We start from the raw sequence: 26,023 nt of genomic DNA, 5'->3' as shown, positions 1-26,023 counted from the left end.
GCCCCTCTTGCTGGGGATCGAGCCTGCAGCCCTGGCATGTGCCCTGGCTGGGAATTGAACCAGAATATCCTGAATCATAGGTCAATGCTCCACCACTGAACCACGCCAGCCAGGCGCCTTGTTACTTTTTTATTCAGAAATTTCCTGACTATTCTCACATTTGGTCTTAACTCAGATCCAGTGCCTCATTTTTATAACAAATAGTTGGTAATATGCCCTTTACTATATGAAAGGAGATGCCATTTATGGATATCACAGCCTCAGTCTTCATGCCAAACAAAAATGCCCAACTGATTTCCAAAATGACCCCAGTTGAGAATCAATCTGGTAAGTTACTCATGAAATCCTGTTAGAATTTGGGATTTTACAGCATTTACAAATCAATTTAAGCAACATTTCCTTTTTTTACAGTGTTGTACCCTCTAACCCTAATAATGATGCATTTCTTTTCCTTCATCTATTTAGGTCTTCTTTGCATCTTCTTGGGTCCTGGCAAGAAACAGGTGGCACACTCAAGGAAGAAATTGATAACTTTAGCAAAGTGACTATTAATGGCAGTTTGGACAGGATTTAGGGAAATCAGAAAGGATGGTAGAGCAGTTCACAGGGGAGTCTTTACAACCACAGAGCTAAAATGGCAAGTAGAAGGAATGATTAGTGGAATTTGGGAAGAGTAGCCACTAGGAGAGCATCACCTGACAAGAGTGATGCCAGTGTGAATATCACATGGTATGTGACCTGGAGAAATTCCATTATTTGTTAATATAACAAATATATCTTATTTGTTAATAAGATATCTACTTTATTTTTAAGTTTTTAATGAGATAATGCATATAAAGCAGTTAAAACAGTATCTGACTCATAACAAACCTAGGAAGGATCACCTATTATTGTAGCTAATAGTTTTTCAGCTGATCTGGGGCACCAATGGCTTTTCAATTCAGCATATTAACCCTGGTCATTATCAGCTGATTTCCCACACCAAACTCTCTGGGTCGACTAAGTGAAGAATTCTAAACATAGCTGGATATTTTGACTCTACCTACAAAATGCCCAATAATCAGTTAAGAAGGCAACAGTTCTCTTGGGGACCCCACTTTGAGAGGCAAGGCTTTCTATGACACTAGACTGCAAGCACAGCTGACCTTTTTTAACTGGTGAGGGAGCCAACTGGAAGCTTTGCCACTGCTTAAAACCCAGAGTTCCTTTCAGCTGGGTCTCAGACAGAACAAGGTCAATTTGAACACATCTCTAAGATACCTATAGAACAGTGGTTTTCAACCTGGAGTGCTTTTGCCCTCCGGGGGATATTCTGCAATGTCTAGAGACATTTGTGGTTATTACAACTGGAAGCGAGTAAGGCTACTAGCATCTAATGGGTATAGGTCGGGGATGCTGCTAAGCATCTTACAATGCAACAGAGAATGATCTCGCAGAAAATGCCCATAGTGCTGAGGGTGAGACACTCTCTCATGAAAAAGAAGAACAATCAGTGCCTCAGGAAGTTCGGATTTAGACAAGACCTTGCCCCAGTTAGAGGTAGAAATAAGAGGAACCTGATATTTCTGCAAACCTCATGTCTGGGGTGGCTTGAATAGTCATGCTCCTCCCCCAGCTATGCTCCTGGCAACCTTGTCTTTGCACTTGGAAACTCTAGGCTTGGCAGCCTCGAGTCTCTGTGACTTTACACCTCCTGCATCTCCTTGTCTCAGAAGACTCCAGACAGAGAACCACTCCATGTAACCAAGCAAGGTATTTTAAACATTGGGATAATTAAAGTAACTGGATATATGAACCGCTCTCAGAGATTGGGGAGGAGAGGGAACCTGATAATAGGCCAAAAAAAATTTTTAGAACTTAAAGAAAAATGTTGGTAGTCTAAAATATCAATTCTTCAAAGATAAAGTCAGATTTTTAATAATATTAGAAATAGTTCTCTGGAATATGTCTCTCATCTATATAACTTCGAGGAAGTAAGTACCATTAATAGGTATTCTCAGCAACACACTTTAAAGCAATGTTCCCAGCATGGTTTGAAGCTACAGTACTTGCTGTTTGTTTTTTAATGCATTTTGGTGTTTTCTCTTTCTCTTAGTTGAAGCTGTGGGGCCCATCTCAGGCTGACTGTGACACCTCTCCTGCCCTGCTCTCTTCAACCAGACGTCTAGACTTCATTTTGGAAGAAGAGTAAAAATGGTAAGAACAGCTATGAGGTCCCTAAAAAGTGTTATCTGTAATCTTTGTGGGAAGAACTGACACTGGCTGGCAAGAGCTACATTTAAGAATCTGTACTTTGGCTATTTGCTCAGGGAAAGTTCTGGGCGATATTTCATAATCAATATTAATCATGGGGGTATGTTGTAATTTCAGCTTAATCAACACTTGCTCTGTCCAGTTTTCTACAAGAGTCAATGTGTGCTGTAGTGAGGAGGAGCAGATGTTGGAATTGGGGAAATAGCTTCTGTGGGTCCAGTTTTTTTCATCCTATGGTTTGGCTTTAAAGCCATACAAATCACTGAGGTTACTGTGTGCTTTCCCAGCATATAGTATCATCTGAGTGAGCATATTATAGGGGCACACAAGGACTAAGACTATAGGAGAGCTGGGCTTGCAGGCTGTCTGAGAAAACCAGGGCTGCGCTGTGGTAGCACCCCAAAAGAAGGAACAGCAGTGTAAGATTGTTGGGTCACCCAACCTGAAAAATCACCATGGTCACCCTGGCTAGTTTTCTCAGTGGTTAGAGCATTGGCCTCTGCACCTAAGTGTCTCGGGTTTGATTTCGGGTCAAGGGCACATACCTGGGTTGCAAGTTGATCCCGGCACTGGTCAGGGCATGTGCAGGAGGCAAGCAATCGATGTGTCTCTCTCACACGTCGATGTTTCTCTCTCCCTCCCTTCCACTCTCTCTAAAAAGCAATGGAAACAAATATCCTCAGGGGAGGATTAACAACAACGACAAAACACCCACAATGGTCATGACAAGTTTGTAGGACGAGTTGCATTCAAAAGCACAATCCCTGCATAGCAGGAGTCAGGCTATCTGCACAGTCGCAGGGTGAAGGCTGTGTTGTGTCTGCATTCTGTATCAGCCGGCCCTGGCATTTTGGAATTACGAGACCCCCTGAGCGGGGCGGGGTGGTACCCGATGCTGGTAACGTCGTCACGGGCTTCCTGGTCACAGCCTTCAATGTCCTCTGAAGTAGCTGCCTGTCGTTGCCTCTGCTGCCTGATACGGTCACCAGGTAGGGGCCGTGAACACCTGCTCTGAACCTGGAGAATGGGGCTTGTCTATTTTGATGTGGTCTCATGGCCGAGTATGTAAGCTTAATGTGCTATGCTAGGTAAACATTTTATACATTTAACACTGGTAATTGTCATATTTTGATGCCAGCAAAGTTTTAGGGGCAACATGGTACCTGATCCATATGAAGTGACTTGATAGCTGCAGAAAATGTGGTATGCGGAGAAGTTCTGTATGTGAGGAGGAAAAAAGAAAAGAAAAGTGGATTTGAGCCCTGGCTGGTGGGACTCAGTGGCAGAGCACCAGCCCAAGCACCCCAGGGTCGCAGGTTTGATTCTGGTCAAGGGCAGGTACCTGGACTGCAGGTTCACTCCCCAGCCCAGGTTGGGGCGCATGTGGGAGGCAGTCAATTGATGTGCTTCTCTCACATCGCTGTTTCCCTCTCCCCTTCCATCCCTCTCTCTCTCCCTTCCACTCTCTCTGAAAAACAATGGAAAAAATATCTTCAGGTGAGGATTTAAAAAAAAAAAGTGGATTTGAAAAATTAAAAAAAGAAAAAAAATCAGAGCTGGGCAGTAGTTAAAGCTATAAAAACAGACTTTCTGCAAGAACTATGGCAATAAGGGAAGAGAGAGCTCGACATAGAATTGGGCTCACTTCCAAATATAGCAAAGACAAGTGGAGATTTACAGGCAAGGAGCAGAGCGAGGGTCAGTGGGTGGAAAATTACTAGGAGGAATCATCAGGGTTGAGGGTATTTGGGATAAACTTATTTGACAGGGGCCTTGCTGGCCAGAGAGATCAGATATCACCTGGGAGGTGCCAGAGGATGAGGTATGTGACCAGATATCAAGGGTGATCCGATATCGAGGGTAAGGACTTCTCCCTAGACTGATTTAGCACGAATCTCGTGAAAATGAGGCAGATGGACACCGATGCCCAAAAGCGAAGGTCTGGTGGCTCAGAGGAGCCTGCCTGAAGTTTAGTTGACTAGTGAGTCTTTTTCAGTGCTGGCTGTCTCAGTCACTAGCTGGGGGACCTTGGTCCTATCCCCCAAGCCCGCTGAAACTCATCTTCTCTGATTATAAAATGGGCATTATAATACCTTTCTGGTTGCCTTTTAGGGCCATTGTGAGACTCAAATAACAGAGTATAGGTTCAAGTATTTTGCAAGCAGTGTGAATTATTAGGTATGCCAAATATTATCAGAAAATACATCAATGTCCTTTTTCTGAAATTATTTTGTCACCCAAATTAGACATGATAGGGCACATTCACCAGGAACCCACTCCGACTTGCAGATCTTAATGTTGGTGCCAGGGCGCATTTTGTGTCTAAGGTCTCATGAAGAGTTAACCATGGGTGTATTATGTTACAAAGGAAACAGCTGCTTATAGTTTCGTTTCCTAGAAACTCAGATGTCTATTTTTATGCAAACCCATGCCCACATCAGCCTTTGCCCCTTGACGGATGCCACCTAGGATTGATAATAGAGACAGCTCACATTTGTTGACCACTTACTACAAGTCAAGCATTGTGCTGAGGGCTTCATGTCTATGAACCTATGCTGGCTTCAAAGCAGCCTTTTGGGGCACTGATGAGGGGACTGAGGCTTTGACTGGTCTTGACTGGGCACCTCACTCTGGAAGCCATGCCAGGGACCCCTCTGCTCTACCTAGACCAAGCCCAGCGCAGTTACCCAGGAGACAGTGAATGCAAGCTTAGATTATGATATCTTACTACGTACTTAAAAAAAAGAAAGGAGAAGTTGGTATATCTCTTAGAAGAAAAGACATGGAAAATTTTTTCAAGAGAAATACAAAGGCCTAAAGGCATGGGGAAATTATTCAACCTTATTCATAATTAAAGGTCTGATCTTTTGATATGGAAATTTGACTTCTAGAAAATCTTCTTAAAGAAATGATCAGGGATGTGGCTAACTATTTACAAAGATAGTCTATGCAGCATGGCAAAGAGTATCTCTTATGCCCAGTGTTGGGAAGGGCTTCACCATTTAACGGAATATTATGTAGTCATCCAATCATTTTAAAAAATAATACTGAATGGCATAAGCATATATGCATGATATAATGGTAAATGAAAAAAAGCAAGCTAGAAATGGAGAAGTATCGTATATTCCTGATGTTTCTCGTGCACATGCTAGATGCTTACTAAATGTCAGTTAATCAAATAGTAAAGCTATGATTAGGGGAAGGGAACATCCGGCCTGTGGGCTGTATACAGCCTGTGAAATCATTTGGTCTGGCCCTGCCAAGGCAACTGCAGGAGGGACTTGAAATTCAATAAATCTAAGAGCTTTTTTCATAGCTAATTTTTAAGTTGATAATTTTGTATGGCCCGTGAATGATGTTATAAATATCCAAATCGCCCTTGGCAGAAAAAAGGTTCCCCACCCCTGGTTTACATGAATAACTGTGTTACCTAGTTTTCTTAATAGTTTCACAAAAGAGCCCTTCATTCTAACCATTTTACAATAGAGAAATCTGAGGCTTAAGTGGCAAATCAGAGAGCTCTTATGTGGCAGAAATAAAAATTTTAAATCAAGTCTTTCCACTGACAAAGACCTAGCTAGTACTAAAATGCTTCTCACCATGTGAAATAAATACAGGAACAGAAAGATCAGTAATAGAAGGAAACATACGAAAATGTAGCAGTAGTTACACAATTTTTAAAATAAAAACATTATTCTGCTCTTAACTGTAGCAAATTTCTTCATGGCTAAACAAAGGAATAATAAGGAACCCACTTACTAAATTAATCAAATCCAATTATTTAAAAATTTGGAAGATGGTACTCAAACTACAATCATTACAGATAAACCAACCAGTGTCTTAGGGGAAAAAAAATTCAACTGAGTAAATTTGAAGATCTAATTGGCTTTATTAAGCAATTCATGAATCAGGCAGCATCTCATCTAGCAACTAGAAGGATGCTCCTAGGGGCTGTAGTGGGAGGTTATAGGAAGAAGGGTAGGGCATGGGAGCTATTAACAAAAAAAGAAAAGAAAAGAAAAAAGAAAGGATTATTCATTTTTAATTTATTTTTGAGTGAGAGAAAGACATTGATTTGTTGTTCCATTTATTTATGCATTCATTCATTGGTTGCTTCTTGTATGTGCCCTGACCAGGGATCGAGCCTGCAACCTGGGTGTATTGGGACCATGCTCCAACCAACTGAACTACCCAGCCACGATGAAAGGATTAGTCTTTTTTTTTTTTTTTTAATATATGTTTATTGATTTCAAAGAGAGGAAAGGACAGGGAGAGAGAGAGATAGAAACATCAATGATGAGAGTCATGGATCGGCTGCCTCCTGCAGGCCCCCAACTAGGGATTGAGCCCACAACCCGGGCATGTGCCCTGACCGGGAATCGAACCCCGATCGCCTGGATCCCAGGTCAATGCTCAACCGCTGAGCCACGCCGGCCGGGCAAGGATTATTCTTGAGTCCAGACATCTTTCCTTAGGGGAAGAGAACCAGAAGGGTTTTTACTAGTAAATGCTCCCTTCTTCCTGTGGGGGATAGCGAGGGCCCACCATCACAAATTACCTTACTGGTGTTTGACCAGAAACTTCCAGACTGGTTGATTAAGATGTTTCTGGGAGAGGCTGAAACCGCAGTTAGATCAGGTGTGAAATCTAGCTTCAGTATCATGGGCTTTTAGCATAAGTTAGGTCATTTAGGACCTGCGGCTTTTCTCTTTAACACTTAGAACCTCAAGAATAGATCATTTCTGTCATAGCAGCCCTCCAAAGTTAAGGGCTGGGCTTGGCGCATACGGCTGTGGGCCCTATCCAGCCTGCCACCAGTCTGTAGCCCACAGGTAAGCATGTTTTCTTATGTTTTCAAATGATTGAAAAAGTTAAAGGAATAATACTGTTTCTTGATATGTAAAAGTTATCTTAAAATCAAATTTTAGCCCTAGCCGGTTTGGCTCAGCGGGTAGAGCGTCGGCACGCAGGCTGAAGGGTCTTGGGTTTGACTCTGCTCAAGGGCACGCACCTCGGTTGCAGGTGCATGTGGGAGGCAAGCAATCTGTGTGTCTCTCTCACATCAATGTTTCTCCCTCTCTCTCCTTTCCACTCTCTGTGAAAAGCAATAGAAAACATATCCTCAGGTGAGAATTAAAAAGAAAATCAAATTTCAGTGTCCATAGCTGGTTGGATTATTTGTGTCTTTGCTTATACATCGTCTGTAACTGCTTTTGCGCTACAATGGCAAAATGACTTCTGGAAGAGTCAAGTAATTGTGACAGAGACCAATTGCCTACAAAGCATAAACTGTTTGCTAAGTGGCCCTTACAGGAAACAGTGTGCCGCTCATGGTTTATGGAAAATGAGTGGATAAGTTGTAAGGTCCAATAAGTTTGGAAATATTATGCTCTTTGCTGCCTGTGATGCATAATAGCTATTGAGTTCTTAATTCATATAAGACTGCTTTATATCATTTTATTCTTTTATTTTGAAAACTAAGTCTGTTGGGCTACAATAGTAGGAAGTAAATAACAAGTCTCTTTTTTTCACAGTAAGTGGGTAATATTCTTGTACTTAAATTGTTTTGTTATAGAATGAGACTTTGACATTTATGGTAATTACACTTTACAGAGATTACTTGTAATGAGAAATATTTCAAAATTTGCAAAAAGACGATATTTGGTTATAAATTTATTAGGGAAATTTCCAGCGGATGTTTGGTCTATAAAATAAATAGCACTTAAGTAACTTCCCTTATTCTCGGTGCTCGGTTAGACCCTAGGGGCATGTACTCAACGCACATCTAGTTCTCAAGAAGCTCGGTGCCAGATCAATATGGCAAAAGGCTAGTGAATTCAAATGTAAGGGTTTCCAACAATTGTTCCCCCTCCCTACCTCCTCCCTGTGCTTTCCTCACTATTCTCCAGCCAGCCATCACCTCTAGTTCAGCCCATCCGTCTGCGGGCTCCCCGCCATGACAGAATCTCTTGCTCCCACAGTTTGGCTCAAGTGACTTCCTCCACCGAAAATGCATATTCCAGCACTTCCTTTTTCAACTCAGGCAGCTTGGCTTTTATCTGCTCTGTGATCTTGACAATAAACCAGAGGAACAGCTAAGTGCAAGGAGCTGTTGTCCCCTGAAGCCTGACACATAGTAGCCCCCCCCCGTGGGGTGCCCAGTGGCCTTCTGACTGGTTGGTTGGATGAACGAGTGGAGGAAGAAGGGCCAACTCTCTCTAAACTGAGCCTAACATCTCAAGATGAATTTCCATTTGTGAAGAATTTTGCAGAAAGTAATGAAATCTGGCCAGATAGTGGCTATGCAAAGAGTATATGATAAAGACGGGGAATGCAAGTTAAATGCGGGAAGGTGGGGGCTGGGGGGTTCCTTATTGCTACCAGGTGATCACACTCGACTCCCTCGTCCCCTCCCGGGCCCTCCTGGAGGACTCGCCACGTCTCTGCCTGAACGGCCAGCGCCTCCCGCCGCCTCCTGGCTGCCGCCCTCGCTGCCTGCTTGGCGGGGCCTCGCAGCCGCGGGGAGGCTCCCGCGCGCCCCCCCCCCCCCCGTGTGCCGCCTCCGGCTCCTGCACCGTGTGCCTGCCCGGCTCCTATCCAGCCACCTGTCACTGCGGGGACGGAGCATCCCAAAACTCGGCGACTGAAACAGCAGGAGCCACATACTGTTCTGCGTTGCGGGCCGGGGAGTGACTGGCTCAGGTGGCTCTGGCCCCGGGCCCGGGCTGGGCTCCCCTGGCCTCGCCCCGAGGGCTGCTGGGCCTGAGAAACAGCAGCCGCCCGGGCGTCCGCGCGTGACCTCTCCGATACAGTGGCTCTGGTGTAACCAGACTTCTTTTCTTTTTTTTTTTTTTAAATTTTATTTTTGTTTAAAATATTACAGATGTCCCTTTTTCTCCCCAATGACCCGTTCCACCCCGTCCCTTCCAGACTTCTTAGAAGTGAAGAGAGAGGAAGCCAGAGAGAAGGAACGCTAGGTGAGGTGGAAACTCGGTCATCTTTTCTGCCCTAGCCTTGGAAGTCCTGTAGCTTCACTGCTGCTGCTGTTCCTCAAAACACTCACAGAAGCCCGCCCAGCTTCAGAGGCAGGTGGGAGTTGCTCAGAAACTCTGTGGCCTCTTCAACTAAGGATGACACTTCTGTGCTCCTAGCTAGGGCCCACCTCCCACGGGCGCGCTGGGTTTCCTCCCTGCTCGCCCCCTCGGGGCCACGGCCCCAGCCTTCTTCCCTTTCTTTCCTACAGCATCAGCATCATTATTATTAATTTGGGGGAGATTATTTTGCTCTCATGGCCTGAAGGGTGTCATTCTCACCAGCATTACAACATGCTGTTATTTTCCCCGTCCTAAAATAAATTCAGTTGACCCTACTGGCCCTGCGCACCACTGCCAGTGTCTTTGTTCCCCCTTTCAGGAAACTTCCCAGAAATGTTTGCTGTCTCTAACCCTTCTCACAGTCTTCCAAGAACTTTGAAGTTATATTTTATTTGGCGTCACATTAAAATATATCCAGGGTCTGGCAAGTTCTCACCACCTCCCCCCCTGCCAGATGGGTCTTTTGCTTGAATTACTGTAATAGTCTCTTGACTAGTTTCCAGGCCTGCCCCTCATCATTTCTTCTCAACACAGCCACCAGCATGATCCTTCTAAAATCTAAGTCACACCATGTCACTCTTCAGCTCAAAAACTTGCAATGGATCCTCATGCCACGCATAGTAAAAGCCACCATCCTGGAACGGCCGAGAAGGCTCTGCATGCTCAGTGGTGGTGCCGGAGGCCCTCCCTGTTTACTTCATCTCCTATCATTCTTCTCCTCATCCTGGTCCAGGCACACTGGCCTTGTTGCCATGTTCGTGAATGTTCCAGCAGTTTCCACCTTGGGACCTTTGCATTAGGCTCTTCCCTCTGCTTGGAATGCCTCCCCACTGGATAGATCTGAGGCCACCTTCCTCCTTTCCTTGAGCTCTTTGCTCAGATGTCAACTTCTCAGCAATGCCCCCCCTACTCACCCTATTTATAGTCACAACCCCATCTCACGTTCCTGACCCCGTTCACCCTGCGCTACTTTTTCTCTTTCTAGAACACTTACCACCTAATATCTAATATAATTGATTACAGTTGTATATTTTTGAGTTTAGTATTTGGAGAACATAAACTCCAGAAGAGCAGGAATCTTGTCTGTTCGGTCCACTGATGCAACCTAACAGAAGCAGATACCTGGCACATAGCAAGTAATAAATACTTGTTGAATTTTTTGTTTTTCACAATTTCCTTCCACATTATTATGATGAGGTGAAGTTTTAGTACTTCCTCTGTAATTTTAGAATGTTTTAAAAAAACACATATTCTTTGTAAAAAATAAACCTCATAGTAAAGTTTCTAATGTGTTCTTCCATAGTTTTCTCTGCAAACACAAATCAAATATATGTACATATATATGTATTCATTATAAAGGGATCATACACTATATGTTATTATAATGCTCCTTTTAAAATGGATTTTAACTTTTGACAACATAATAGTATATCTTACATAGCTTTTCATGTCAATACCTAGAGCTCCACCATCTTTTTTACAGGTATGTTCCACTATTGGTGGTTTCCCATTTTTAACCATTTCCCCAAATCAAGGGATCGTCATCTAGTTCTTCCCATTCTTACTACTTCAGAGAGCTCAATAAAATAGTTTTATCTGAAGATGTGCTGTTTATTATTATAAAAAGATGTACTATGATTTTTTGTTTCCCCTTTCTGTGAAATCCTTAGAAGGTTCACAGTGGTTGGAAGCTTTGCTTAAACCCTTTTGAAACACTGGCAGCCTGAGGTTCTGGGTGGCTAGGAAGAGTCCCAGCTGAGGTCAGATCCTGACAGATAAGTTTCAGGGGGCTCCCGGGCAAGCCTCAGGATCATCGAATAACTATAGTAGAAAAGGAGCGTTGAGGTCAGTTAGCTCACCCCCACCATTTGTGGATGGGAAAGTCAAGACTTAGTCGGTAGCCCTGCCTCACGCAGAGTGGCTGACCCCTGATCTGACTTTCACAGGGTGCTAACCCCCAGAAAAAATAAACATGAGAAGTCACACTAATCCTGAGCTTCCTCTAACTCATCGCAAGAAGCAAACCACTTAAACTCACTTCCTCACTCTTGCCATCTGTCCTTCTGAGCCCTCAGATTGCATCTGTGCATCTGTTACAAACTTGCCAAGTCTTGAAGATAAAAATACTATCTGCAAAGCCCGAACTTAGAAACATCTTGGTGAATGTGTTTTCCTATTAGTCATCACAGCTCTCTAACCATAGACATTCTGGTGGAAATCTAATATGGATCTAAAATCAGGAGAATTCCATTCAAAATACAGGCTCGAATCCTGCCCCAAAGGGATGCATCCAAAAAGATACGTTTTGCCACTTTGAAGGGTTGTTTATTCAAGCTGTTGTTTGAAGGGTGGGAAGGCACATTCATTACCTTTAGGCCCCGCCAGCCCTTGTCCTGCAACTTCTTGTTCCCACCGTGGATTTCCCTGGCAGCAGAGAGCCCTGCGCACAGAGACACATACAGCTTCTGAGATGTAGCAACAGAGGCATTTCATTCCTAAGTGGTCAGGAATGGTGCCTGACTCAGTTCCCCTGCTTTGTCTAGCACAGTGCTGTGCATAGAGTACATTCCCAGTAACGGTTGTTGAATGACTAAGTCAGCATGTAATTCTTTATCATGGAGGTAAAGCTCAGCACACCTTTAAATGTGCAAATTCATAAACTATCCTAATATAGCATTGCTGGACATCAGACGTGATTCAGAAGAAATAGACCATCCCAAAAGTATCTTTCTCTTTTTCCCACTCAAATCATAAATATCTTTTTTAACATTTGGAAACTTTTCTTATAAAAACTCTAACACAATATCAAAACATTACAGTGCCAGGAACCCTTTCATGGCAAAGGAAATTAACCAAGATGCGGACACACATTATACCATGTGCGTTGGCTGTATCTACATGAGACAACTTGAAGATGATTGGTCAAAAAGGAGCTCGAATCTGGGTTCAAAATTGTCCCTCCAATCTGTGCTTCCTCATCAGTAAAATGGAGATATTTATATGTTCTTTAATTTCTTTGTCAGGGCTCGGTGATGTAATATAAACAGTGTGTCTACCTCAGCACCTGGCACATAGTAAGTACATGATCAAAGGCAGCCCATATAAAGAAACAAAAACATGAATGACTAATGACTGTTCAGTGTGAATTCTACATTTTCCATTTTAACACAAAGAGGTGATTTACTGAAAGAATCAAACACCTGGGCATACAAAATCAAACATCCTCATTTTTACCATAATTAGCTTGCTAATTGAGCATCCAAATTTACCCAGTGTGTTTGCATTTGTAATTAGCTATGATTCATTACCAAAGCCAGGCCTATGTCATGGTGTATTGTGCTGTTTTACACATCATATTCTTGAAAGACAATCGTTGCCCAAAAAAGCAAGCAGAAACACAATCACGTAGATTATTTGTATCAAATGACAAAATAGACCTGGCTCAATGCTGAATGAACTCTTAGATCTCAAAATAATGTTGGTTGAAGCTCAGGACCCAGCTTCAGTCTGAAGCAGGTAGTTCCCAATGGTTTGAACGGGGAAATTTCCACACTTAAGAAAATTTCCATTGGAATAAAGAAATATTTCCCAATTTTCCAGCATCTTCTCAAGACTATCTTTTAAATTAGGAAGCCTCAAAGGTATCACGTCTCTTTAAATAACATATTTAGAAAGGCTGTCCACTGAGTCAGTTTTTCCCCCTCACCTGCTTAATCAGAGCCCAGCCATCTCCTTGCAGTTAATCTTTCCTTTGGCGCAGATCTTGGAATGCAGGCTTGCTCTTATCTCAGAGATCCAGGCTTCCACATAGCTGGCAAAAAGCCAGGAGACATCTTGTCTGCATAGAGCATTTCAAGGGCCACTTGGGCTGGGGCTCAACTATTGTGCACAGGACAGGGACAGTCCCATTCTAGCTGTGTCTGCTCCTAGGACAGACGAATGAGCTCTGTGCTCTCACTGGGGTTTCAGGTTTAAGTGGACAGTTCTTCTGAGAAAGCTGATCATGCAGGAGTCTTTCTGCAGCTCCACTTCCCATGGCCTTCCTCTGACACCCCCTTTCCTTCTGTGGCACTTTTCCCATTTCAACCCTTCTCTTTTTTTAAAAATATGTTTTTATTGATTTTTTTGAGAGAGAGGAAGGGAGAGGGAGAGAGAGAAGCAGCAATGATGAGAGAGAATCATTGATCAGCTGCCTCCTGCACGCCCCCTGCTGGGGATCAGGCCCGAAACCGGGGCATGTGCCCTGGCCGGGAATCCAACCAGCAACCTCTTGGTGCCTGGGACAACACGCAACCAACTGAGCCACACTGGCTGAGCTCAACCCTTCTTTGGGAGGCTCCAAGCCCTCCTGGTTTCTCCTCATGCCCTTGTCAAGAAGCTGATTCTTGGAAAAAGTTAACTACTTGTGATCGTTCAATGTGAGTCTTCCATGGGACACGAAGGAAGTTCAAAGCCTTGATTTATTTAGTGAATATTTATCACGCGCTCAGTGTGTGGCCAGCCTTATAATGCTAGGGTGCATATAAAGACAAGCCAGGGCCTGGATCCAGGAGAAATGGGGGAGCTGCCAGGGAGACTTCTGAAGGGTAGTCTGGCAGAGCTGCTGAGAGTGCGCCTCTATCTCAATTGCCCGGGTCCCCCCTTCAGCCAGCTCCATAGCCTCGGTGTCTGTCTCCTCGCTGCAAGCAAACCTCTCAGAGTTGGGCTGGCTTATTTCGCTTAGCATGACATTCTCGAGGAGCGTGCGTGCTCTTGCGGGGGAGCATCTCGCCCTTCCTCGTGGCCGAGTAGTGTCCGCCGCGTGCATGTCCCACATCTCCTCTGTGCAGGCCTCTGTCGCGGGACACTTGGGCTGTCTCCATGGCTTGGCCACAGTGAATAATGTTGCCATGAACATAGGGGTGCATAAATCTTTGCGAATACTGTCACCCCAATAATTTTTTTTTTTAAACGGGGAAAAAGAATTACAATAAGGATGAAATACTTTGCTAAATGCTTTTGGTTGAAGTTAGCGGCATGTGAACTGACTTACAGGCTTTTCAGGTAATAGAATTTCTTCTCCTATTTGGCAGTCCTCGACTGACTTAGCCTACAGTTCATCCCATGGATAAGTTTAACGCAGCCTGAGATTTTTGCCTGCACGCCGTAGCCTGTGGGCCAAATCTGTCTGGCCACCTGCTTTTGTATGGCTTGTGAGCTAAGAGTGGTTTTTATGACTTTAATTAGTTACATCCTAAAGATTATTTAAGTACTCATAGCATTTGGCCTAAAATATTTACTGTGCAGCCCTTTACAGAAAAAGTTGGCCAGCCCCGGTCTAGATCGATGCTCTCTAATAGAACTGTCTGCAGTGATAAACAAATGTTCCATATCTACGTGCTCGAACACTGCAGCCTCCAGCCCCATGTGGCTTTTGAGCACTTGAAATATAGTTAGTATAACTGAGAAAGTGAATTTTAAAATTGCATTTAGTTTTCATTAATTGAAATAGCCACGTGACTGGTGGCTGTCCTATGAGACAGAACAACTCTAGACAACTTTAAGTGTAAAGACTCTGTATTCTTTCAATGTTCCTCTCTCTCAGTTTAATCAGCCTCCAGAGGCTGTCTGGGTCAAGGCGAAGGCAGCACTCTTAATCAGATTATCTGTCCTGGGCTAGCTTTCATTGTCTGCTAGAAAATGCTTAATGGGAAGTGCTTCAAAAGTGCATGCTTGTGTCCTCTTAAGGCTGCACCTTTGACTCTGTCCATTACATCCGCTTTAGTTTGGGGTAAAGCAGTTGGCTTTTTCAACCCCCCCTTTTTTTAAGGCCCCCAATTAAAGAGTTTAATCAAATCAGCCTGAGTTCAAGCTGCAGGCAGAGAAAAGCTCACTTAGCAAAGCTGTATTTTCTTCCGTCCCTGCTTGCAGAGTAGCTAACTGCAGCCTGAGTTCATTTCTCTCGAGAAACTTAAAAACGGCGAGAAGCCATCAGCGTGCACCATCATCATGAATACAGTTGGCCCTTGAACAACTCGGGCTGAAATGCGCCAACCCGATGCACAGGTGAAGATCCGTGCATAGCTGCACTCGACCCTCTGCATACTTGGATTCCTATCCGCACGTTGGAAATTCTGTGTTTGATCTGTGGCTGGCTGAATCATCAGATGTGAAACCCAGGGATATGGAGGGCTAACTGTATATTTATTTTTAAAAATCCACATGTAAGTGGACCGCTGCAGCTCAAACCCATGTTATTCAAGAGCTAATGGTATTGCCAAACCATTTCCCCTGAGCAGTGACAGGTGGCATTCTAAGGATGCAATGTACAGCGTGGTGACTATAGTTGCGAAGACAGTAGATCTTAAAAGTTCTCGTCACCAGAAAAAAACTGTAACTACTTGAGGTAATAGATATTAAATAGACTTATTGTGGTAATCATTTCATATATATATATATATATATATATATATATATATATACACACACACACACACACACGCACATATATATATAATCATTATGTTGTACATCTTAAACTAATACAATGTTATATGTCAATTATACCTAAATGAAACTGGAATAACAAAAGTCACAGTTGATAGATGTTCTGCCTTCCAAAATAGCATAGGTAATTGTTGTGTCAAGTGTTTTGAGATGGTATAATAGGGGGTCCCAACTTTCCAGCCTCCAATATCCGAGTCTTCCTTGCTCATAGACTGATGACATCAATGTCATATATTTTAGGTTCTGTCATGGCAGCAATTTATTTTCCAGTTCTAAATTCTACACTGCCTAAAATTAGGTATTTAAATCCAATAGAAATAGAATTTCTAATTAAAAATAGAGATAGAAATAGAAAGTGCCATAGAAAATCGAATTAGCACTGGCTTAGCATAACAATGATTTTATGGATTTCTTATAAACCCCTGAAAGTCAGAAGTTCACAGCCTTTATTTCTTCTTTGCTCTGTGAGGTCATGCAAGGATCTGGATACTCTGGATCATCTATTTTGTTGCTCCATGATCCCTAGCATGTTTTCCTCATTTGCATTGTCCACGATGGCTGGCTACAGCATCCATATTCTAAGAAGCTAGATGGAAATAGATAAGAGGAAAGGGAACAGACCCACTGTTTAAGAACATGTCCCAGAAATTGCACATTTCACTTCCTCTCATTTCACATTGGCTATAATTTAGTCTCATGGCCTAACTTAGCTGCAAAGGAGTCTGGGAAATAGAATATTTTTGCAGAGTGGCATGTGCCCAACTACAAATGGAGACTTTATCACTAGGAGATGAGAGAAAAGGGGAAAAGATTTTGGGAGATATATAACAATATCTGGACTCTATGCGGATAATAAAAAGAATTAATTGGAAGTATCAGAAAATACTGCATGGAATAAAAACAACATACAGTTAAGCTACATGCATGTAAGTGTTAGCATCGTATCTGGAAAGAATTAATGGTCTTTCCACACTGTTTTAAATCTATTTTTTTTCCTCTCCTTTACTAGATTTTGAGCTCCTTAAGAGCAGACACTGTGTCTGCTACCCCTAGTAGGTATTCAATAAGTATTTGTCAAATGAAAGAATGAATATGAGTCAGCAGAATTCTGATTTTTTAAAATAAATTCTTTTTCACAGATACTTGGTACAATTCCTAGCTAGGGAATTATTGGAGAACTTTCTGGTCTTGGTTGGGTTGTCTGGGTCCTTGGTCTATCCCATATTGTTGTTTCTGTGTCTGTCATTTTCTAATAGGGGGTGATCTCCTGAGCACAGGGCCTGCCTCAGAAGGGTACAAGGGTAGTGAACTACCGAGCCAGGACTAGGATCCAGTTCTTCTTCCAACCCTCAATCCCGAGTACTTTCCCCAAGCTCATGTGTGATCAATGCAATAGGAGATGGGGGAGGGGGTGCAGATTCATTCTGTCTGTGTTGATCCCAGAAGGCTTCTTGAAGACTGGTTTGAACTGGGCATTATAAAAGCAGACATTCTTAAATCTCTCCTCCAAGGAATCCTGGGGCAAATAGAAGAAGCAGAACATGACCCTGGGGAGTCTGGGGGTGTAGCCTGAAGGAACCTTCTTCAAGGAGAACTTTCTTTTAAGTATTTTGCTTTATTTCACTGTTCATTTACTCATGCATTTAGCACACATAATGGAGCACTAATTAATTGCTAGGTATTGTTTCACACAATATGCACAGCCCTGCTCTCTCTCTCTCAGCTTATGTTCTCATGCAGAATGGACATTAAAGAAATAAGCACATCAATCATAAGCACATAAATGATCAGCAAGTCAATTTCTGATTGTGCTAAGGTATATAAGGGAAATCAAGTACAGAGTACCTATACCTCTCTGTGCCTCAGATGACTCACCTGTAAAATGGATATAATGGTAGAGGTCTGTGATTCCAAAATCCCCAGACTGAAAGCTGTGTCCTAACTCACTTGATGGCAATCACAACATGATCTAACTCATTTGAAGGCGAATGTTGACCTGAACTGAATGAGCTAGTTCTTTCTTTCTTTTTTAAAAATCCCACTTAAGTGGCAATCTTGTGCTTCCTTGAACAAATTGTTGTGTGTCTGATTAGTGAATGCTGTCCCAGGCTCCAGCAGGAGTAGTACATATTATGGGGTACATGCATCATATTACCTTCTAAAATCTGAAAAATTCTGAATTCCAAAACACACATAGCCCCAAAATTTGGGAATAAGGATTGAAGACCTTTAGTACCACCTCCTGTGGTTATAATGAAGATTAAATGAGTCAACATATGTAAAGCACTGAAAGTGATGCCCAGCATATAGTAAGTGCTACCTAAGTTAACAAATGTCACTGTCATTACCACTATTATTACATGGGGAGGGGGTTTTTTGATAAATTGGCGAAAGAAAGCCTCTCTGGCAGGGATGTGTTACTGAAGCAGACACCTAAAAGATGACAATGGCCTGGCTGTGGGAAGAGGAAGAGAATGATTTCAGGAAGAGGGAACAGCAAGTGTCATGACGGGCCTGAATGCAGAACAGAAAACAGACCAGATGTCTGGTGGGTAGTCAAAGGAAGGGCAAAGATGGTTCAAGGTCAGAGAGGTAGGCTGGGGTCAAGACGTTCATGATATAAGCAATGGTAAAGACTTGAGTTTCATTCAAAGTGTAATAGGAAGTCATTGTACTTGATCCGATCCGTGTTCACAAAGAATGCTCTGATGCCGTTTGGTGATGGGTAAACTGTAGAGGAGAAAGGGAATCAGGGAGCCAGACCAATTGGGAGCATAGTGCAGCAGTCCGGATGGAAGCTAATGGCTAACTGGAGCAGGGAGGTGGTGGTAGACGAGGAGAAAAGCAGACAGGTGCAAGAAAAGTTTAGTAATAAGGGAGAGAAAAACACTCTCTGATTAATTTTTTACTCTGATTTATAATGTGTCCATTTGTAGAGGCTAAAATTGCCAGTGTTTGTCTCAGGTGTGTTATGGTCGGTGGTTTGCTGGACCCAGGTCACAGAGGCTTGCCAGAGCAATTCTGCGCATCTCTTCCCAACTCTGCGTTTAGTGCTATCACACAGGCAGCTCAAAATGGCACGGCGGGAGTATTTACACTACAGAAATTGGCAAGTGCCACAAATTAGGACTTAAAAAATCGAAGATTGGTGGTTGGGGGGAGGAAGAAAGCTGGTTGTTAAACATTTACCAGCACACCATTGTTAATTTTTTTCTATAACTCAATTTCCTTCATCTTAGAAACTCCATTTCTGCTGATCACAAAAATACTTCAACTAGGTATGTCTTAGAAAACTCAATTTGATGATCATTGTCTTGATCACTTCATATTTGTAATTCAGTTAATTAGGGGATCCTCCCACTTCTTCCCAGAGTGTCATCTAAGTTCATGGGAAGAGGATCGGAAGAGGGCATCTGGTTCATGACTTGTATTTTATCCATTTTGGCCCTCTCTATAATACCTCACATCCCTGGTCCTCAATATCACTCTTAGCATCATTACTTATTGACTTCTGATGATGGGAATCATGAACCCATTATGTCTTCTGACAGAAGTATAGCTGGTGTGGGATCCTATTATTAGGGACCACACAAATAGCTTATTCCACTTCTCTCCTTTCCCTCTTCTAAAGCCCTTCCCCACATCTTGACTTACCCCTCCTCCCTACATGAACATTTTCCCTAAATCTTTGAGTAAGATTGATGCTCAAGGAAGATATACCATATTTATCTAAGGGCTTCTTCTATCCTCTGGCTGATTGCCATACCATCCCAGGGATCTGAGAGCTCAGATTGAGAAGTAGAGTCTTAAAGGATAACTAGAATTTGGGTGGGTGGGAATGGTAGGAAAGAGTATTTCAGGGCAGGGATTTGTGGCTCAGGGGACTGTAAGCTGGGTTTGGATTTAGTGATCAGAGGAGCTGTAGGGGAGTAAAATTGGGTAAGCCTAGACAAATTGATAGGGAGCAAATTATGGAAGACTTTGGATGCCATGATATAAAGTTAGGGCTCATTTTGTAAAATTGAAAACCACATTAAAAATTTGAGGGCAATATATTATGATTAATGTTTGAGAAGCTCAGTGGATAGGGTGGATTGGAAGAGTGAGAGCCTGCGGACTAGAATGAGGCTTTGGAGCTGACCAAGGGTAGAATCGTATCAGCTGAAATTCTGTCAGTTAAAATGGCAAAGCAAGGAGGATGTCAGGAATGTGGTGAAGGCCAACTGGACTCAGTGAATGGTTTCAATGATGGGGAGGAATAGACATGGTGGTGAAAGAGAAAAAACAAAGACAACCTTGTACCTCTAATTCCAATAAATTTTAGGCATGTAAGGATGTGTGAAGCTCTTTGAGATCTTTTTGAACCATATTGCACTAGAAAAAAAGAAAAGCTGAGAGAAAACTTGCCAATTTACCTCCTGTTAGAGGAATTAAGGGAAGTAGGCATTTGGTTTCTTAGATATCAACATGATCGGTTGATTCATTTAACTGGGAGGACAAAACAATCATTGAGCTGGAAGCCTGTTGTAGAAACACAGACTGGGTCATTCCACAGATAAGCACCGGTTAAATGAAACCAATGTTCTGGAGTAAGATATTGATAGAAATCCTAAAGCTTGAGAGCAAGTCCTTAGTTCAACGACCCTCAAAGGCAGGGCAGCTTCAAGGTAATATGGTGATTAGTAAAATTCTTCTCTGCTTCCCGTATTCCTGTTTAAGATCTTTCTCCCCAGGGTCCAAGTGTCTCTGGTGTTAAACCCAAATGCCCAAGAATCACCATTAAGGGTAGGTTCCAAAATGTCCTAGTTTTCCTGAGAGAGTCTTGGTTTATGTCTATAGTCTTGGCATAATTATTAACAGCTCCCACTGCTTTCACTCACATAAGTACCCACCCTGTTCAATCAGTTAGGGGTCACCTAGGCAGTGCCCTGGCTCTCTACTCCTTTCCAAATTTATATAATGTAAACTCAATGTGTAGGGAAAACGTCTACCCCAGAATCATCTTGGAGATGATTTGCAGAAAATCCAAGAAGGTCCCTGGCTGGGTGACTCAGTTGGAACATCGTCCTGTACACCAAAGGGTTGCGGGTTCAATTCCCAGTCAGGGCACATACCTAGGTTGTGTGTTGGATCCCCAGTCAGGGTGCAAGCGGGAGGCAACCAATCGATGTTTCTCTCACATCAATGTTTCTCTCTCTCTCTCCCTTCCTCTCTCTCTAAAAAATCAATAAAAACATATCCTCAGGTGAGGATTAAAAAAATTTTTTTTAATCCAAGTGGAAATCCAGCATGTAGAATGGCAGTGCCAAAATGGCAGGAGTTGGGGGACCTTAGGCAAATCAGCTAATATGGCTGAGCTATGTCTTAATCTATAAAATGATGCTAGTGGATCTCCTGTGTTTCCCTACTTAAAATATTAAGAGGCTCAAATATTAAGAAAGATTCTTGTAATGTGTACCAGAGCAGGCCTAGCTAGCAAACATTCATTGCACTAAAGTCTTTTTTAAAAATTTATTGATTTTAGAGAGAGGGAGGAAGGGAGACAGAGACAGAGACAGAGAGAGAAACATTGACTTGTTGTTCCATTTATTTTTTATGCATTCATTGATTGCTTCTTATATGTCCCCTGACTGGGGATTGAACCCATAACCTGGGCATGTTGGGATGACGCTCTAACCAACTGAGCTACCTAGCCAGGGCTGCACTAAAGTCTTAATGTGTTTTTCTTCCCAGATGTATTTGCATCTTAACATTACTTCACCCCCCAAATTTCAGACTTTGACAGCTAATTGATTTCTCTTCCATTGTAGCACTTGGACAACGGTGAATAGGAAATTGCTGTTTCTGACATCTTAAAAGCTATGTAACTGAAAAGCTAAGACGCTAAAAGCTAAATATATAACTAAATTATTATGAACCTCAGTGACTGACAAATACAGTCATGGGTGAGGGGTGCTGTTTACACAGTTGAGAAAATACCTGAGTTGTTTATTTTTTATTTTTTATTTTTTTAAATAATAGTTTATTGATTTTTAGAGAGAGGGGAAGGGAGAGGAAGACAGAAACATCCACGGTCTGCCTCCTGCACGCCTCCTACTGGGGACTGAGCACGCAACCCGGGCATGTGCCTGCCCGGGAATGGAACAGTCAAACTCCTGGTATGCGGGGCGATGCTCAACCAACCGAGCCACACCGGCCAAGGCTAAGTTGTTTATTTTAAAATGTAGCAAAGAGAGGCAGCAAATGGGAATTTTCTATTCTGATTCTTGTTATATTTTAGAATGGTGATTTGTTCTTTCTTAAACTTCCAGGTGTTTCCAGTGTGGACCTTGAAGAGACAATTTCTCATCCTTTTTAACATGATCCTAATCTCCAAACTTGGGGCCAGATGGTTTCCTAAAACTCTGCCCTGTGATGTCAGTCTGAACAATTCAAATGCCCAAGTTATTGTGGACTGCACGGACAAGCATTTGACGGGAATTCCTGAAGGTATTCCCACCAACACCACCAACCTCACCCTCACCATTAACCACATACCAGACATCTCTCCGGCCTCCTTCCGCCAGCTGGACCAGCTGGTAGAGATTGACTTCAGATGCAACTGTGTCCCTATTCGACTGGGGCCCAAAGACAACATTTGCACCAGGAGGCTGCAGATTAAACCTGGAAGTTTTAATAGACTCACTAACTTAAAATCCCTTTACCTGGATGGAAACCAGCTTCTAGAAATACCGCCGGGTCTTCCTCCCAACTTACAGCTGCTGAGCCTCGAAGCCAACAACATCTTTTCCATCAACACAAGTAATCTAACAGAACTGGCCAACATAGAAAAACTCTTCCTGGGCCAAAACTGTTACTATCGCAATCCTTGTAATGTTTCCTTTTTCATCGAAAAAGATGCCTTCCGAAAACTGCTGAATTTAAAGTTGCTCTCCCTAAAAGATAACAATATTACAGCTGTTCCCACTGTTTTGCCATCTTCTTTGACAGAACTCTATCTTTACAACAACATCATTGCAGAAATCCAAGAAGATGATTTTAATAACCTCAATCAACTGCAAATTCTTGACCTAAGTGGAAACTGCCCTCGTTGTTATAATGCCCCATTTCCTTGTACACCCTGTGAAAATAATGCTCCCCTACGCATCCATGTAAATGCTTTTGATGCATTGACAGAATTACAAGTTTTACATCTACACAGTAACTCTCTTCGGTCTGTGCCCCAAAGATGGTTTAAAAACCTTAACAAACTTAAGGAGCTAGATCTTTCCAGAAACTTCTTGGCCAAAGAAATTGAGAATGCCAAATTTTTGCTTTTTCTTCACAACCTTGTCCAATTGGATCTGTCTTTCAATTATGAACTTCAGGTCTATCATGCATATATGAAACTGTCGAATGCATTTTCATCACTGAAAAACCTGAAAGTTTTGCGGATCAGAGGATATGTCTTTAAGGAGCTGAACCCCTTTACCCTCTCCCCATTACATAACCTTACCAACCTTGAAGTTCTTGATCTTGGCACTAACTTTATAAAAATTGCTGACCTCAGCATGTTTGAACAATTTAAAACATTGAAAGTGATAGATCTTTCAGTGAATAAAATATCACCTTCAGGAGATTCAAATGAAGTTGGCTTCTGTTCTAACGCCAGAAATTCTGTAGCACCTTATGGGGCCCAGGTCTCCAAAGCATTACATTATTTCAGATATGATGAAGACGCAAGGAGTTGCAGATTCAAAAACAAAGAACCTCCTTCTTTCTTGAGTTTTAATGAAGAGTGTTCCATGTATGGGCAGACCTTGGACCTAAGTGATAATGACATATTTTTTATCAAGTCCTCTGATTTTCAGCATCTTTCTTTCCTCAGGTGCCTAAACTTGTCAGGAAATAGCGTTGGCCAAGCTCTTAATGGCAGTGAATTTCAGCCTTTAGTGGAGTTGAGATACTTGGATTTCTCTAACAACCGGCTTGATTTACTCTACTCAACAGCATTTGAGGGGCTACACAACCTGAATGTTCTAGATATTAGTAGTAACAGCCATTATTTTCAATCAGAAGGAATTACTCACATGCTAAACTTTACTAAGAACCTCAAGTTTCTCAAGAAACTGATGATGAATGACAATGACATCTCTACCTCCACTAGCAGGACCATGGAGAGCGAATCTCTCAAAACTCTGGAATTCAGAGGAAATCATTTGGATGTTTTATGGAGAGATGGTGATGACAGATACTTAAATTTCTTCAAGAATTTGATAAACTTAGAGGAATTAGACATCTCTGAAAATTCCCTGAGTTTCTTGCCCCCTGGAGTTTTTGATGGTATGCCTCCACATCTAAAGACTCTCCTTTTGGTCAAAAATGGGCTCAAGTCTTTCATCTGGGAACGACTCTCGTATCTGAAGAATCTAGAAACTTTGGACCTCAGCTACAACCAGCTGAAGACTGTCCCTGAGAGATTATCCAACTGTTCCAGCAGCCTCAAGAAACTAATTCTTCACAATAATCAAATCAGGCGCCTGACCAAGTATTTTCTACAAGGTGCTTTCCAGTTGCGATATTTGGACCTTAGCTCAAATAAAATCCAGATTATCCAAAAGACTAGCTTTCCAGAAAATGTCCTCAATAATCTGGAGATGTTGCTTTTGCATCATAATCGGTTTTTGTGCACCTGTGATGCTGTGTGGTTTGTCTGGTGGGTGAACCATACAGAGGTGACTATTCCTCACTTGGCCACAGATGTGACTTGTGTGGGGCCAGGAGCACACAAGGGCCAAAGTGTGGTGTCTCTGGATCTGTATACCTGTGAGTTAGATCTGACCAACTTGATTCTGTTCTCTCTCTCCATATCAGCAGCTCTCTTTCTGATGGTGGTTATGACAGCAAGCCACCTCTATTTCTGGGATGTGTGGTACAGTTACCATTTCTGTAAGGCCAAAATAAAGGGGTATCAACGTCTGATATCCCCCGACTCTTGCTATGACGCTTTTATTGTGTATGACACTAAAGACCCAGCAGTGACAGAGTGGGTTTTGGATGAGCTGGTGGCCAAATTGGAAGACCCAAAAGAGAAACATTTTAATTTATGTCTTGAGGAAAGGGACTGGTTACCAGGGCAGCCGGTTCTGGAAAACCTGTCCCAGAGCATACAGCTTAGCAAAAAGACGGTGTTTGTGATGACAGACAAGTATGCAAAGACTGAGAATTTTAAGATAGCCTTTTACTTGTCCCATCAGAGGCTCATGGATGAAAAAATGGATGTAATTATCTTGGTATTCCTTGAGAAACCCCTTCAGAAGTCCAAGTTCCTCCAGCTCCGGAAGAGGCTCTGTGGGAGTTCTGTCCTTGAGTGGCCAACAAACCCACAGGCTCACCCATACTTCTGGCAGTGTCTGAAAAATGCCCTGGCCACAGACAATCATGTGACCTATAGCAGGGTGTTCAAAGAAACAGTCTAGCTCTTCTTTGCAAGATGTGACTGACCCCCTAATTTAGGAAGGGGAAGCTTGGCTGCCTAGACTTTCTCAAAGACGTCTCACCAAGAGTGGATTTAAATTCTCCAATACTTGGGATTACCAAAATCAGAAAGGTGTCACGAATATATGACAAAGGAATTGGAAAATGGAATTTATAGAATGCATTGACTCATCTTTCTCATTTCTCTGTGCCTCCACTGGCACTTGAATCTCTCTATTCTGCTCCTGTGTAAAATCTTATTGGGAGAAGGGTGGCAACTAGAGGAGATAGGGCTCTGATTCTCCTATAACTGTGATTATTAAATATACACGCAATCATGAAATTAAGAACTACATTCCACCCTTAAAAAGTACTGGTATGTATATAAATAGGGTAAAAAATGCTCGGGGTCTGTCCATATGACATCAGATTGTACCAGAGTTAATTAGTGAGATAAAAACCTGGTTAATCTCAGAGGGAAGGCAGGGGTGGGGGAGTGGGTGGGGAGAGATTAATCAAAGAAGTTATATGTATATATACATAACCCATGGACACAGGCAGGGGTGTGGAGAAGGCTGGGGGGGGGCAGGGGTGGATGCCAGGTGGAGGGGATCAATGGAGAAAAAAATGGGACGTCTGTAATACTTTCAAGAATAAAGATAAATTTTAAAAAAAACAGCACACGGTTAACTCCTCAACTAATTACTTCAGTGTCATCTAACACCCCTTTCTGT

The 26,023-nt window shown here is 42.6% G+C and overlaps 1 protein-coding gene across 1 annotated transcript; it reads left to right on the top strand.

Moving 5' to 3' along the window:
• Positions 1–1,667: 1,667 nt before the first annotated feature.
• On the top strand, positions 1,668–25,345 carry TLR7 (toll like receptor 7). Its single transcript, XM_081125349.1, has 3 exons — positions 1,668–1,752; positions 2,096–2,196; positions 22,145–25,345. Exons 2-3 carry the CDS (start codon positions 2,194–2,196, stop codon positions 25,289–25,291), a joined length of 3,150 nt encoding a protein of 1,049 aa, XP_080981475.1. The 5' UTR covers positions 1,668–1,752; positions 2,096–2,193; the 3' UTR covers positions 25,292–25,345.
• Positions 25,346–26,023: the final 678 nt, after the last annotated feature.

Source organism: Miniopterus schreibersii (assembly GCF_964146895.1).
Source record: "Miniopterus schreibersii genome assembly, chromosome: X".
Lineage (NCBI taxonomy): Eukaryota > Metazoa > Chordata > Mammalia > Chiroptera > Miniopteridae > Miniopterus > Miniopterus schreibersii.
The sequence above is the reverse complement of the archived record's forward strand: the minus strand, read 5'-3'. Positions and strand labels throughout refer to the sequence as shown.